The 15,586-nt window shown below is 52.2% G+C and overlaps 1 protein-coding gene across 1 annotated transcript; it reads right to left on the bottom strand.

Moving 5' to 3' along the window:
- Positions 1-11,343: 11,343 nt before the first annotated feature.
- Positions 11,344-12,291, bottom strand: LOC139604025 (olfactory receptor 14J1-like). The gene has a single exon (XM_071455015.1). The coding sequence runs from the start codon at positions 12,274-12,276 to the stop codon at positions 11,344-11,346; it is 933 nt and encodes a 310-aa protein (XP_071311116.1). The 5' UTR covers positions 12,277-12,291.
- Positions 12,292-15,586: the final 3,295 nt, after the last annotated feature.

Raw genomic sequence — 15,586 nt, 5'->3', positions numbered from 1 at the left:
GAGGGGGGCCAGGACATTTGTCAGCGCCAGCCTCTGTGCCCATGCGTTGGCAGCCCTGTCTGCTGAGCCCAGCTTTGGCCTGGGCTGAGTTTGGCTGTGGCCCAGCTCCATCCTCCTGCAGGGCTCAGGGCCTGTTCCCGGCCATGGCCAGCCCTGGCTGCCTCTCTGCTGGCCCAGAGGCCGGCAGAGCCCGGGGCAGGGCTGTCTGTGCAGCCCCACAGGTGCCACGGGCTCTGCAGGAGCTGGCAGAGGCTGCCCAGCAGGGAGGCCATGGGGCACAGAGCCCCAAGGCTGCTGTGGGCACCACGGCACAGGGGCCGTTCCCAGCCGCAATGCTCCTGGCCTGGGCTGGGCCTGCACAGGGGCTGGGCCACCATGGCTGGGCCAGCACAGGGCCACAAAGGGGCCACGCAGCCGCTGCCGGGGCTGACAGCAAGGCCAGGCACACACAAGCAATTGCTGAGCATGGCCTGCGCTGGCCAGGCCTGACTGTGCCAAAGGCAGAGCTCAGCTGCCCTTGGGGGCTGCAGCAACACTCCAGAGCCCAAAGAGCCTCCATGGCTGGGCTGGAGACCAAGGCTGCAGCAGGGAAATGCAAGGCTGCTGTGGGATGGGGAGGTCATTGAATTCCAGCACACACCTCAGCTCTCTGATGATCCCAGCACCATGCTGGGCCCTGTTTCAGACTGGAGCAGAGCAGATGTTGATGGCACAGGAGCCCTGCGGGGCTAACAGGGACCTGCAGCTTGCAAGGTGCTCTGCTCTCCCTCAGGTGCTCTCAGAGAGATCCAATCCCAGCTCAGCCCCTCAGGGCACAAGTGGCACTGCCTGTTCATGGGCACACAACTGGTGTCAGCCTGGAAAGGGGCACAGGTGTCAATGCCTGTTTGTTTCCTAATATACAAGAAAATCGTTATTATGTAGGTAATCTGAGTTCTTTTGAGAAATGCAAAGTTTTCCCATCAGGAACAGGAATTTTCTGGATCTACTGGATTGTTCTACTAATGGCAGGAGAAGAAATGCTGATGATTCCATCTACTTGTGTCACCAATATTCAGTCTATTATTTAATCTCCTTTTTTCATCAGGTGCTTTTAGCTCTCCTGATGAAATGGCCATGTCTAAGTGGCCATCTCTTCACTAGACTGGCTGGATCTATGTCCTTTCCATTGCTCCCAGATTTCGTCCTCCAGATGCTCTCTGGTCATTCAAGTGCCTCTCAACTGACTGGTTTCATGCTTTAAGCTCTAGGAAGTTGCCCAGTCTTTCTGATGTTAAAATAAATACCATATTAGTCAACATCTTAATTGTGTTTATATCTATCACAGAATTTTGTTTTCTTATGTCCTTGTCTAGAACTTTTCCTTTTCGGAAATGCCTTGGGGACCTGGACATGTCAGATGCTGCTGGGACATCCCAGAGAGCTGAGGGAAGAGCTGTGATGGTTATTAAACTGTTCAAATGTTCAGCTTGTGTTTGCTGGCAAGAAACCTTTCTGTGCCTCTGAGTGTCACCAGTCCCTGAGCCCAAAGGACACAAACCTGATGAGTTGTGGTTCCCACTGCAGGGGCTGCACTTGGACCTTGGCTCTGCACAGGAGAGCTCTTCATCCCCTTTCTCTCTTTTCCTCCCTCTGGGCATGGAGGGAGCTCCTGACTTCAGCCTGTGACTCGTGTGTGCAAAGAGCAAATCTGGGCAGAATCGGGGAAGGGAGGGTTTGGGGGGACCTTGGGATCTGTGCTGGGCACAGAAGGTGTTTTCCATTGCTCCGAGACTGTCTGCTGTGCAAAGTGGATTTAATATCCAGCAGAGGAATGACTTTGGCATTTGATGGAGCTGTGCCTTCCCTTGGCTTTGTTGGCTGACAAGAAATGAACATCCCTCTGTGTCTCGAGCAGCTCCTTCTCCAAGGAAAGCAGGTGGGAGTTGGAGCCAAGGAACTGAAAGCTGCAGGTGCAGCCTGGGCTGGAGGGAGCTCAGATTTGCGCAAAGGCTGCTCTGAGTGCCAGGGCTTGGATGGGGGAAATGGTGGGCTGGGGGTAGGGACAGAGTCTGATTGATTGTCAGCCATGAAGGGTCTTGATTTTTATATCCAAACTGCATGAGGAGGTACTTGGACTCAGTGTCAATTGGAGATTGCACATATCAGTGAATTAACTGGAAAACAAAACTAAACAGGACCTAAAAAATATTTTCTCACTGTCTTTTTAAATATCATGTATTCAGTTTCAATACACTACTGAGATCTACTTAACCACAAAGGATTTGAAAATTAAAATCAAATTATTCCCAGAGGCTTGGCTTGTTCAGGTGTTCTGAATGTCAATGAGCCCTGGGACACTGAATTCCTGCACTGAAGAGCTGAAGGCTGAACAAGCCTCTGGAGCAGTGAAATTCAGCAGCAGCCTCCAAGTTGCTGAGGATGTCAGCAGCCCCCAGTGAGGCCATCCCTGCCCAGAGACCGTGGGGGAATGGGCAGACAAGGAGAGCGTCCCTGGGGCTGGGGCAGCACAACTCAGAGGCACCAGCAGCTCCAGCTGGGCAATGGAGTGTGGAATGTGGCTGGGAAAGCCCTGCCTGGGCTGGGCCAAGCAGGACTCACAAGCCCTGACTCCCATCCCCCAAACAACTCTCTCAAGGAGACATTTAAAAGGAATTTCATTTGTTTGTGTCTTCTGAGTTGGAGAAATACCAACAAGGGATTGTCAGGAGCTCAAAGCAACAAAACAGACTTTACTGGCAAATTTAGAAAATCAGAGAAACTTTGGCAAAAGGTTTAATATGACATTCAATCAACACAAAACACTTCTCAAAGCATTAACTTGGCCCATTCAACTTCACAAACTCGTAGTTTGTTCAATTTTAATTTAGTCAAAATTTGCAAGGGGACAAAAATAGAAGAAGACACAGGATGAGAGAAAAATGTGATATAGAGATGCACTGTTCAGATGGAAATTCCAAGAGGAGGTAGGGTCAAGATGTGTGCTTGACTTGTGGTCAGCCTTCAATACCCCTTGGTCTCCCTGGGCCCTTCCCCCAGGTGGGGCTTGGGCTCATTTGGTCCCTCAGGAGCTGGGCTGGGGCTGCAGAGGTGGCTGTGGAGCATTGCCTGTGCTGTGCCAGGGACTGGCAGCCACTGCTGGGCTGGGATAGAGGCTCTGGGGGGATTGGGGTTCCAGGGTAGGACAAGGCTGGACCTGCCCCCTGCTCTCCCCCACACACAAAATGTTTTGAGCCACCATTCTCCTCCGGTCTCTCACAGTAAGGCAATGTTGCAGGTGAAATCCCAAATTTGGCCATGGGTGCCTGGATGAGAAGGACAGCTCCTTTCCATAGGATGGAAAGCACAGAGCCCCGGTGTTTGGAAGGCAAGTGAGAGCCTCTCTAGTCCAAGGCTTGCCAGACTTGTCAGGAATGGCAGATTTTGTCTGGGAGCAGTCTTTGGATATAGGGAATTTGGAGGTGACTCTTTGTGTCTGTGTGCACACAGGAGTGCCTGTGCTGGGGAAATGTGGCAGAAATGCTGCTCTCTGAGGGGTTTGAGAGCCTTGCATAGCTGAGTCAGTCAGGCCTGTAAGTAAGGTTATATCATAAGGAATAAGTTATTTGGTGTTAAGAGCTTTTTTTTGCTAAGTAAAGTTTAATATAAGCTAAGTTGAATATTGTTTAATGTTATTCTACCATTAAATCATTGAGTCATAGGTTGTAAGTTAGGTTAAATACTCTTTGTGGGAATCCATGCAATTAGAGGGTTCTAGGAAAGCTGCAAAAGGCAGGCCTCAGATACAGCAGAATTGTGAACAGTGCTAAAGCAACAGTCATGAGATAGGTCAGCAGAAAAATTATTTAAACTGTAGAAAAGGCAAGGGCAAATAGAACAATAGCCTATGTATTAATGCTTGTCTGAAAAGCTCTCTAAGTTGCAGAAAGTTTTTCTAGCAAGATACTAGGAAGGTTAAAGCTTGATAATGGAGCTCTGTGCGTTGTCTCTTACAAACGGGTACTGTATTCTAAATAAGCAAGCATTGTTTTAACCAAAGGTACGTGTGCTTATGGTGGTTGGATAGAACTACTCTCAATATGCTTTTGCTTTGTGTGATTGGTCAAGAAGCTTATAAAGTATGTTGTAACATTAAGTTTTCTGGCCTGCTGCCTGGATTGTGAGCTGCTAGCATCTTCCCATTATCAAAATCATGTAATGAGACTGATGCTGAAAAAAGAAACAGCTCGAGACACTTTCCATAGCAGCCCCATCTCGTTCGCATCTGTAAAAAAACCCCCGGCTGGTGTTAAAGTTAAGTGCTGTTCTTTTGCTAAATTGTGAAGTTGAAGGTATCAGTTAAGGTTAAAGTGTAAGTAAAGTCCTGTTAAGTTTGAGCTCAGTTCAGCTTTTGGGCCATATTCCTTTTATCCTTGCCCTCACTGTCCTTGTGTCACACACACACACACAGGGACAGTTCTCGGCTCATTTCTGGTTTGATTGTCCAGACTTTATTTGGTTTTGTTGTTGCTTTGTTTCCTTGGTGTGCCTGAAGTGTCCAGTCAGGAGCAGAGTGACTCCTGCCAAGGAACTTCGTGCTGCTGTCCCTTAATATTCAATCTGGTTTTTGCTGATCCCTTGCTGGGGATTTTTTCAGCGCTCTCAAGGCCTCATTCATACCAGGGTGAAGGAGCCCTGGGCCAGGCTCTGGCCCTGGGGGACACGGGGACGCTGCCGGGGGGTCCCTGTCCCCCTGTGCCACCCCCAGGGCCCCGGCCCCCCGTCCCCGTGTCAGGCTCTGGGGTCGATCTCGTGGAACATCCTCTGGGGGAGGCTGCGGCGCCGGGGGCGGGGGGACCCGGGGGGACAGGGGACCCCGCTGTGCACGAGCAGGGTTGGACTGCTCTGGGGGGAACTGTGAGGGGGGCCGGGGCAGAGTGACCTCCCCAGTGACCTCACACAGCCCCTGTGATGTCACAGAGCCAAATCTGGGATGTCACCTTGGAATGTCATGCAGCTGCACTGTGATGTCGCAGAAGACTCTGTGATGGCAGAAAGTCACCCTGTGATGTCACAATCTGTACTGTGATGTCATAGCCTGCTCTATGATGTTACACAGCTGGCCAGTGATGTCACAATGCTCTCTCTGATGTCACAGAGCCACCCTCTATGAATTCAGGATCTGCTCTATGGCCTCACACCGTACTCTGTGATGTCACAGACAGATGTGTGATGTCACAAACCCCTCAATGATATCTCAAAACCCTCTCTGTGATGTCATATTGCCACTTTGTAAGGTCACAGTATACACTCTGACCTCACAGCCAGCTCTATGATACCATACAGCCATGCCATGATGTCACAGCCTGCTCTGTGATGTCACAGAACCCCTCTATGATGTCATACAGTTCCCTCTATGATGCTGTAGCTGCTCAGTGACCTCACACAACAAACTCTGTGACGTCATAGCCCAGTCTGTGACCTCACACAGCCCATTCTGTGCTGTCACACAGCCCCTTGCTGACATCACAGCTGCTCTGTGCCTCCGTGACACAGGCACAGAGGAGTTGCTGTGACACAGCCCCCTCTGGGACATGCCACAGCCCCTGCCAGTGCTGAGCCCCTGGGAGCTCTGTCTGTGCCCTGCTGGTGACCCTGAGGGGCCCTGGCAGTGCCCCAGCCCTGCTGGGCTGTGCCCAGGAGCTGCTCCTGGCCAGAGCTGTCTCTCTGCAGCTCTGCTGCCCTTGCCAGGAGCTGCCTCTGGGCCAGGAGCCCGGCCCAGCTCAGCAGCACAGACACAGCACAAGGGCTTTAATGACCCTCTGGGGCTTTGGTGCTCTTTGTGTCTGCCATGGCCAAAGTGCTGCCCAAGTTGGCTCTGTCAGGGCTGTCTTGCAGCTGCTGCCCATCCCTGTGCCCTGTGCAGCCCAGGCTGTCCTACGGTGTCCCTGCCCTGCGCCTCTGTCCCTGCAGGCTGTGGGCATCCCCCGGCTGCCCCACCTGGCTGGGCCCTTCCTTTGCTGACAGCTCTGCCTCCTGCCTGCCTCTGCCTGCCCACACAAAGCCTTGGCCTTGATACCAAAAGGGTTTATTCAATTTTAACCATGCCTGTGAACTTTAAGTAGAGGAACAAGGCATGCAGGGGCTGCTTTCCCAGCAGGGGTGGTTAGAAGAGAAGAAGAAGACATCTTGGCTCAAGAATGCAGTGATAGAAAAAGCAAGAACTGAAACTGGGAACTTGGGGTGGGTTTTACAGAAATGGGTAAATTTTAATATACACATGGTGACTGTATATAAGCTGTACCCTTGTAAAATTACGTGTCCACCTAAGGAGTTATCACCTGCTGGACCTCAGCCCTGAATAAATGCTGCTCTCTTAGACACCAAATTAGTATTAAGGAGTCTTATTCTGATATTTTGGACATTTGGTGACTGCAGAGGCTCACAGAAACAAGGATCCAGCTGTGACACTTGGAACCTCATGGAACAAAGGGTCCATTGCAATGCAGCAGAACCCCATGGAACCAAAAGCCCATTGTATCAGCGCAAGGCCTCATGGAGCCCAGGAGACCATTGCTGACCATTGCTGTGGAAGCTCATGGAGCTGTGGGGTCATTGTGAGAGTTTGGGGCTGCATGGAACCATTGTGACACTGCAGTATATTCTGGAATCAAGGTGGTCATGTTATGCTATGGAACCTCATGGAACAAAGGATCCATGGTGACATTGTGGAACTCAGACCATTGTTGACAGTGTGGAAGCTCATGGAACCAAAGTCATTGTGATGCAGTGGAACCTCATGGAACCCAAGGTCCATTGTTACACGGCGGGGCCCTGTAGAACCAAGGGGACCATGGTGACACTGTGATGCTCCTGGAACCAAGGGGCCATTCTGATTCTGCTTTGCCTCATGGAACCAAGGGGCCACTAAAGCACTGCAGGGCCTCATTGAACTAAGGCAGCCTTGTGACACTGCGGGGCCCTCTTGGAACCAAGGATCCACTGGGATATTGCAGGGCCTCATGGAACCATGGAGAACATTATGATCCTTTGGAACCAATTGTAACCAAGGGGTCATTGTAGTACAGAGGGGCCTCATGGAACCAAAGGGACCACAGTGACACCGTGGGGCTCCATGGAACAAAGGGGCCACTCTGACCCCATGGAACCAAGGAGACCATTCCTATGCTAACGGACATCATGGAACCAAGGAGGCCATTGTGACACATGGGGCCACATGGAACCAAAGGACCATTGTGGCACTGCAGGATCTCATGGAACCAAGGGCACAATGGTGACACTGTGGGGCTCCGAAGGACCAAGGGGGCATTCTTAAAGTGCAGAATCAAGGAGGCCGTTGTGACCTTCTGGGACATCATGGAGTTGAGGGTCCATTGTGAAACAGCACGGCCTCGTGAAACCATGGAGGCCATTTTTAGACTTTGAGGACTTGTGAAGCCAAAGGGCCATTGTGGACTTTGTGTCCCCAGGGAACCAAGGAGCCTGTTGTGACACTATGAGGCCCTATGGGCCAAAGGGCAATTGTGGCACTGTGTGGCACCACTGAACCAAGGAGAAAATTGAGACACTACAGGGCTCCATGGAACTAAGGATTCATGGAACAATGGGGGACCCCGTGGAACCAAAGGTTCATTGTGACAATGCAGGGCCTCATGGAATACTGGAGACTACCATGACAATTCAGGGACTCATTGAACTAAGAGGCTCTGCAGGACGTTGTGGAACCAAGGAGACCATTGTGACCCTGCAGGGCTTCATGGAAGCACGGGGCCATTGTGACACTTCAGAGGCAAGGAGAACATTGAGACACTTGGGGCATCATGCAATGAAGGGGACATGGGACAGATTCAGCTGGTTTGGCCTCCCAGGGGCCACCTGACAGGTGAAGCTGATCTTGGAATGTTGAGGACTGCCTCTGATCAGACTCTGGAGAACTGGAGCTCTGTGCTTTCCTTCCTATGGAAAAGAACCATCTGTCTTTCCAGGTGCCCATGGCCAAAATGGACACTCCTCCTGAAAAATTCCCCATATGCAAGGGCTCTCCCAGACAAAAGCTGCCAGGACAGACTGCTCTGGCTGGCCTTGGCCTCTGGTGGTCAACTCTAATCTCAAGAATGCCCTGAGGAAAGTATTTGAACAGGTTTGACTACAAGAACATCAATGAATCTATCATTCTCTAAAAAACTCAGATGCTCATCTGATCATGTGCCTTTTTTCCCCCACTGTGTATTATGCATGAAATACTATATTCAGCTAAAAAATATAATTCTTATCAATTTACCAGTGTTATTTGACACCAAATTCCTCATCTACATATGACTCCAGGTCACCTGTATAAGCAAACACAATAAACAACCCAGCAGGAATTATTTGTGTCTGCTCCCATCTGTCAGATCTCCTCTGGAGCTGGGGGTGCAGCCCCAGCACATGAGAGGGCTCAGGGGGTCACAAGCTCAGCTCCCACCCAGAGAACTTGCAGACCCTGGGCTGCTCTTCTTGGCCCCTGCACGCTCAGCCAGGCTGAGATGGACACTGATGGTTTCTGGGCCGGGCTCTCGGAGCCCAGCCCAGCTCCCTGCAAGCTCTGCCAGCTGCCCTGAGCTCTGGGCAGCACCAAGGGCCTCTCTGAGCCCAGCCCAGCCCAGCCGGCTCTGGCCCCACAGCTCTGCTCAGGCCAGGCTGCTCTGGGCACCAGCCCCACGGCCTCAGCCCCTGCCAAGGCCACAGCAGCAGCTGCAGCTGCTACAGGACTCAGCCCCAGCCATGGGGGAAGGTGCTTGGCCAAGGCCAAAGGAGGCTCCCTGGCTGCCCTGCTCCCCTCGGCCTGAGGTGCTGAGAGCTCTGCAGCCCCTGCTGCCATCCCATCTGCCCAGGGCAGCACAAGAGCCCCGGCTTTGGAGCCCTCAAGAGCTGCTCCTGCTCCAGGTCCAGGGCCCATGCCAAAGCTGGGGCAGCCACAAAGCTGTGTCCATTTCTGTTCATTGCTGCTCTGATGCGGATGGATCCTCAGCCACTTGGAGGCTGCTGATGAATTTTACTGCTCCGGACACTTCTTCTTTCTTGAGCTCTTCAGTTGAGGAATTCAGTGAGAAGAGCTCATTAACATTTGTTCAGAATACCTGATCAAGAAAGGGCCCTGGCGAATATTTCAAGTTTTCAGTTCTTAATGTGGTTAATAAGACAGATGACAGAAGTGTACTCAAAGTGAATATACAATAGTATAAAACAATGCAGAGAGTAGAGTTTTGTTCAATTAAGCTTTATTTTCCTGTTTATAGCTTGATCTCACCAATGTCCAATTGATAATGATCCTCAGACGCTTTTAATGCAGTTTGAACAGATATAATAATCAAAACCCTTCATGGCAGACAATTAATCAGAATTTTTCCCCACCCCTTCCCCACCATTTCCCTCATCCAGCCCCTGGCACTCCTATGGATCAGGAATGGTGTGGCCAGCAGGAGCAGGGCAGGGATTCTTCCCCTGTGCTCAGCACTGGTTGGGCAGCACCTCGAGTGCTGTGTCCAGTTCTGGGCCCCTCAATCAAGGAAGGACATGGAGGGGCTGGAGTGTGTCCAGAGAAGGGCAACAAGGCTGGGGAGGGGTCTGGAACACAAGTCCTGTGAGGAGTGGCTGAGGGAGCTGGGGTTGTTTATCCTGGAGAAGAGGAGGCTCAGGGGTAACAAGGTGGTGTCAGGGCACAGGTTGGACTTGATGATCTCCAAGGTCTTTTCCAACCTTGCTGATTCTGGGATTCTCTGAAACCACTCTTGGAGCAGTTGCAGGATGAGCCCTGGGCCCCCTCTTCAGGAGCTCCAGCAGCCCAGGTCCCTCAGCTTCTCCTGGCAGCCCCAAAGCCCATCCTGTCAGTCCTGCAGAGCCTCTGCAGCTCCTCCTCATTGCCCAGAACAGGGAGCCCCAGAGGCAGACACAGCAGCCCAGATGTGCCCCCCTGGCCTGGGGTGCCTCTGGCAAGGGAGCAGCAGCAGGCACTGCAGGAGCCTGCAGACAATTCCTGCAGCACTTGTAGGATGATCCTGCTGCCCAAGGGACGTTCCCATGGGGCCAAGTCAGGAACTGCAATGGGGAGTGGGGCCAGAGAGGAAAGGGCAAACAGGGATGGGCTGTTGGCAGGCGAGGGAAGGGGGATGGGCAATTGGAAGACATTTGAAGCAGGAAGAGTGGAGAAAGCAAAGGAGAAGCAAAAGAAATGCTGAGGGCAGTTTGGGGGTGGCTGCCAGGCAGCCCTGGCTCTGAGCAACAGCGTCTGCAGTGGCACAGGAAACTCCCAGCTGATGGGAACAAACTTTCTGGCTGAGTGCAGAGGCCAGGACAAAGCTGAGTGGTTTCCCTGGTGTCCCCCAGGCCTTGCTGGCCCCAGGGGCTGATGGCATTTGTGCTCCCTCAGGTTCATGTCCCCACAGCAACAGCATGGGGGTGCTGCCCCTGCTGTGTGCAATGCAAACAGGGGCTGCTGAGGCAGTGCTGCCGTGTCTGTGCCTGCAAGGATGGGGCACCTGTGTGAGCTGGGGGAGAGGCCAGGGCTGCAGAGGGGGGATGTTGTTGGCAGCTGCATGAGGACGCTCTGGGACGCTGCTCTGGGCTGTGCAGCGCACTGGGCATGGATCAGCCCCTGCTCTGCTGCTCCTTCCCGTCTGCCCCAGGGCCCTTGCAGAGCCCCAGCCATGCTGTTTGCCCCCAGCCTGCCCATGGCCAGCCTGGGGCTGCTGACGGGGGTTTCTGTGCTGAGCATTGGCCTGGCCGTGTTCTTGAGAGAGCCTGGGCAAGGAGCCTGGAGCCCCCAGGGCCTGGCCTGAGGCGTCAGCGCTGCCCCAGCAGTGCCCATGGCCTGTCCCTGCTGCAGCCCCGGCACTGCCACCCCCAGGGCTGTGCCCGGCCCCGAGAGCACTCAGGCCCTGCAGCAACACCAGGGCCACCAGGGCAGCGGGGCAGGGCCACGGCAGCAGCGCTGGCAACACCAAGTGCTGCTGCTGCTGCTGCTGGGCACAGCTGCTGGGCCAGCACTGATCTGCCCCAGCTCTGCACACAGACATTGCTGCTGCAGCTCCAGAGAAGGCAGCAAAAGGGCATCTCTGTAGAAAACTCTGCTGGGAGATGAATTAGTTCCTCTAAAGCCACTGAGAGCACAACCCCTCACTGACACAGTCTGTGGTCACAGGGAAGGTGGAGAGAAACAAAATGAGAAATGGCACAGAGATTGACATTTATTTGTTGACAATATAAAAATACAAGAACAAAGGAAAAGAACCTCCAAAATTAAATCAACAAGAAGGATCAAAGATAACTTTTATTACAAGTGATTTGCAGAAATTGGCCAGCAGTTTAATGTTTCTGTAAACATCCAGTCATCAGTCTCCTCACTGCAGCCTTGAGCTCCTGGTTCCTCAGGCTGTAGATGAGAGGGTTCAGGGCTGGAGGCACCACCGAGTACAGAACTGAAAGGGCCAGATCCAGGGATGGGGAGGACAGGGAAGGGGGCTTCAGGTGAGCAAATGTGCCACTGCTGATGAACAGGGAGACCACGGCCAGGTGAGGGAGGCAGGTGGAAAAGGCTTTGTGCCGTCTCTGCTCAGAGGGGATCCTCAGCACAACCCTGAAGATCTGCACATAGGAGAAAACAATGAACACAAAACAACCAAATGCTAAACACACACTAACAGCAAGAAGCCCATGTCTCCTGAGGTTTGAGTGTGAGCAGGAGAGCTTGAGGATCTGTGGGATTTCACAGAAGAATTGGCCCAGGGCATTGCCATGGCACAGGGGCAGGGAAAATGTATTGGCTGTGAGCAGTAGAGCAATGAGAAAGGCACTGGCCCAGGCAGCTGCTGCCATGTGGGCACAAGCTCTGCTGCCCAGGAGGGTCCCGTAGTGCAGGGGTTTGCAGATGGACACGTAGCGGTCGTAGCACATGATGGTCAGGAGATAAAATTCTGCTCCAATGAAGAAGAGAAAGAAAAAGAGCTGAGCAGCACATCCAGTGTAGGAGATGTTGCTGGTGTCCCAGAGGGAATTGTGCATGGCTTTGGGGACAGTGGTGCAGATGGAGCCCAGGTCAGCGAGGGCCAGGTTGAGCAGGAAGAAGAACATGGGCGTGTGCAGGTGGTGGCCGCAGGCTACGGCGCTGATGATGAGGCCGTTGCCCAGGAGGGCAGCCAAGGAGATGCCCAGCAAGAGGCAGAAGTGCAGGAGCTGCAGCTGCCGCGTGTCTGCCAATGCCAGCAGGAGGAAGTGCCTGATGGAGCTGCTGTTGGACATTTGCTGTGCCTTGGCGTGCGGATCTGTAAAGAAAGTAATCATGGAATAGTTGGGTTTGGAGAGGACTTGAAATATCCCAGCACAGCCTGGGGGCACTTTCCCCCCACTGCCTGCCCAGGGCTCTGCTGCCTGGAGCTGTCCCTGCCAGCAGCTGCTTCCCTGTGCCCAGGGCTGGGCCCTGCCAGTGCTGCCAGAGCCCAGCCCAGCCCTGGGGGCTCAGCTCTGCCCTGCAGAGCCCTCCCAGCTCAGGCACTGCCCAGGGGCAGCTCTGGCTCGGCAGGCTCTGATGGAAACATGGTAAAAACCTTAAGGAGCTGTTGGAAAAGCCACACTGATGCTGCCCCTAAGGGCTGATTTCTTTCACTGCCTGGTTTTCTAAGATCTCAGAAAAAAAAAAATTTCTACCTGAACTGAGGGATGAATATCTGTGTGCAATTTCCCATCCATACAACCTAGTGAAGTAGATTAATAAAGCAGGATATTCCCTTTTATGCAGGTCCTCCCTTGCTGTGCTCCCTGAATAATCTACTTGGAAATGTTCTGCAGTTAAATGCCATGCTGGGAGCAGTCCTGAACAATGCAGCATCCTCCCCACACAAGGAGAACACTCCCAAGCCTCACCAGCTGTCTCCTGCCACCCAGATCTTGTGCCCCAGTGCTGGCAGCAGCTGCCTGGGCTGGCTGAAAGCTGTCCCTGGCAGGCAGCAGAGTCCCTGCCCCAGCACAGCACCCTGGGCTGCAGGACCCTGCTCTGCAGGACAGCCCTGGGCACCCCTGGCTGCTCTGCACAAGAGACAAGCAGAGAATGTACTCACAGGCTCTGCAGGCATTGGCATGTTCCAGCTGCAGGAGATGGCTCCAGGAGCTGCAGCTGCATTGTCCTGCAGCCAGAGGTTCCTGTGCCAAGGGCTGGCAGTGATTGTGCCCCAGGCACTTCTCAGCCCCTTCCCAGCCCTGACTGATTGAAGCTCTCTGTGCCTCTGTGCTGTGCCCAGGCTGGCTGCAGGCAGTGCCCCAGCCCTGCTGGGCTGGCACAAGAGCTGCTCATCCAGAGAAATGTGCTTTTGAAACTCTTCTTGGTGACTAGGAGCTGCCTCTGTGCCAGGAGCCCAGCCCAGCTCAGCAGCACAGACACAGCACAAGGACTTTAATCAGCCTCTGGGGCTTTGTGCTCAGGCCCTGAACATCAGTCCCTGAGAGGGAGCTGAAGAAACCTCTCCAGAACTCCAAGGCAGAATCCAGCTTCAAATTTCTTGGACTTTTAATGGGTCCCAGAGAGGGACAGGACTGAGCAAGTGTCCCCAGGCTCCAGGCAGAGCAGAGAACTGCAGGCAGCGATGACAGGTGGGGACAAAGAGAAGCCAAGTCTTGGTGGCCTGGGGCACAGCAGGGCCTGTGCCAGCAAGGGCTGGGAGGAGACACCTTGTCCTGAGGCCCTGGGGCCTCCTGGCACAGCCCCAGCCAGGCTGGGCACTGTCAGCCCCTTGTGCTGCCCTCAGCATCCCCCCCTAGCCCACATCCCAGTGGCCTCAAGGATCTGCTGCAAGGAGTCCCTGGGGAGCCTTGCTCAGCAATGGCCCTGGGGGCTCCTTCATGCTCCCTGCAGGGACTGCAGGTTTTTCAAAGGACTTTGGCTTTGGCTTTTGCCTTGGAGTCTCTGAGAGGTTTGTGCAATCATGGCACCAATTATCTGCTGTAATTAGTCCCTGGAGAGGCTTTGTCAGTAAGGAGACTCAGTGGGGTCATTAATGCTTCAAGGTACTCCAGTTATTTAAAGGTACTTGGTGTTTCATTTTTGTTACAGACTCTGTGAGAGGTTTGTGCAATCATGGCCCCAATTATCTGCTTTAATGAGTCCATTGAGAGCTTTGTACTGACACTCAGTGGTGCTCATTAATACTTTGAGATACTCAAGGTTTTTAAGGTACTTTGGATTTTCCTTTCCACTCTGAATCTCTGAGAGGTTTTTGGTCAATCCTGGCCTCCAATTCTGCCCTCCAAGGAGTCCATGAGGATCCTGTGATGGGATGGACCTCAGTGGGACCCATTCATGCTTTGAGACACTTTGGGGTGTTTCTTCAGACTTTGACTCCTGGAAAGGTTTGTGCAATCTCCTCTCAGGCCCCGAGGTTCAAGGGCTGAGCTCCAAATGCACCACGGGGCCCATTCGGATGCAGCAAGTCCTGACAAACCATGGCTCTGCCTTGATTTCCCTCTGGTGTAGTTCAGTTCATCAGGAAGGTTTCCTTTTACTGTTACAGAGAAATATTTAAAAGAGCTTCTAAGAAATATGTAATCCTCTTTTAAAGAGTGTATTTATTACTGATCTCTTTAGAGAAGAGCTGATTGCAGCTTTCTGTGATTTATATTGATGTAGGGCCGCTCCTATGGAGGTCTCACCACGTCAGACAAGTTTTATCTTGAGAGTTGACCCAGTGTGGACAACCTTGCCCCACATTCCCCAACCTCATGTGAGAAACAATTTTCACTTTCAAAAATTTAAAATATTAAGATCTTATCACAATATAACAGAAGACTGGATAAAGAAAATAACACAGTGCCAGGAGCAAAGAATTGAGTCAGGATGTGCTCATCTACAAAATGGCTGTTCTGTCTTTTATACCTCTGGCCCCTCCCAAAGTCTTGTCAATCGACTCCTTCTTCACTGTCCAGTGGTGGAGATCACTGTCTCACACCTTGATTGGAGGTCAGGTGTCACAGACATCTTTTAATGAAAAATCCTTTCTTTAGGATTTTTCCTCCTGAGAAGCTGAGAGGCCTCAGGAACAAAATGTAACCAATGGTTATCTGCTGCTGTGGAATGCAACAGGTGGATCTGTGATTGGTCTCACAGAGTTGTTTCTAATTAATGGCCAATCACGGTCAGCTGGCTTGGACTCTCTGTCAAAGAGAGAAGCTTTTGTTATCATTCCATTCTATTCTTAGCTTAGCTAGCCTTCTGATGAAACCTGTTCTTTGACTCTTTTAGTATAGTTTTAATGTAATATATATCATAAAATAATAAATAAACCTTCTGAAACATGGAGTCAACATTCCCATCTCTTCCCTCATCCAAGAACCCCTGTGAACATCAGAATTAGAACCCAAACCCAAACACCACAGTCAGGTGCTGCCATAGTAACAAGCCGACTCTCGTAAATGCCCTAACTATTGAGGTCATCCTGTGATAGCAATGCAAGGGGGAGGGGAAGGATAACTCTACATCTACAAAACTTCTCCTAACTTGTATTTAATATTCAACCCTTAATTGTGAGAGTCAACCTTAGGATTATGCATCTATAACAAGCCC

This window comes from Agelaius tricolor, unplaced genomic scaffold (assembly GCF_023055355.1).
Source record: "Agelaius tricolor isolate 1412-34295 unplaced genomic scaffold, bAgeTri1.0.p SCAF_43, whole genome shotgun sequence".
NCBI lineage: Eukaryota > Metazoa > Chordata > Aves > Passeriformes > Icteridae > Agelaius > Agelaius tricolor.
This window is presented reverse-complemented; position numbering and strand designations above follow the sequence as displayed.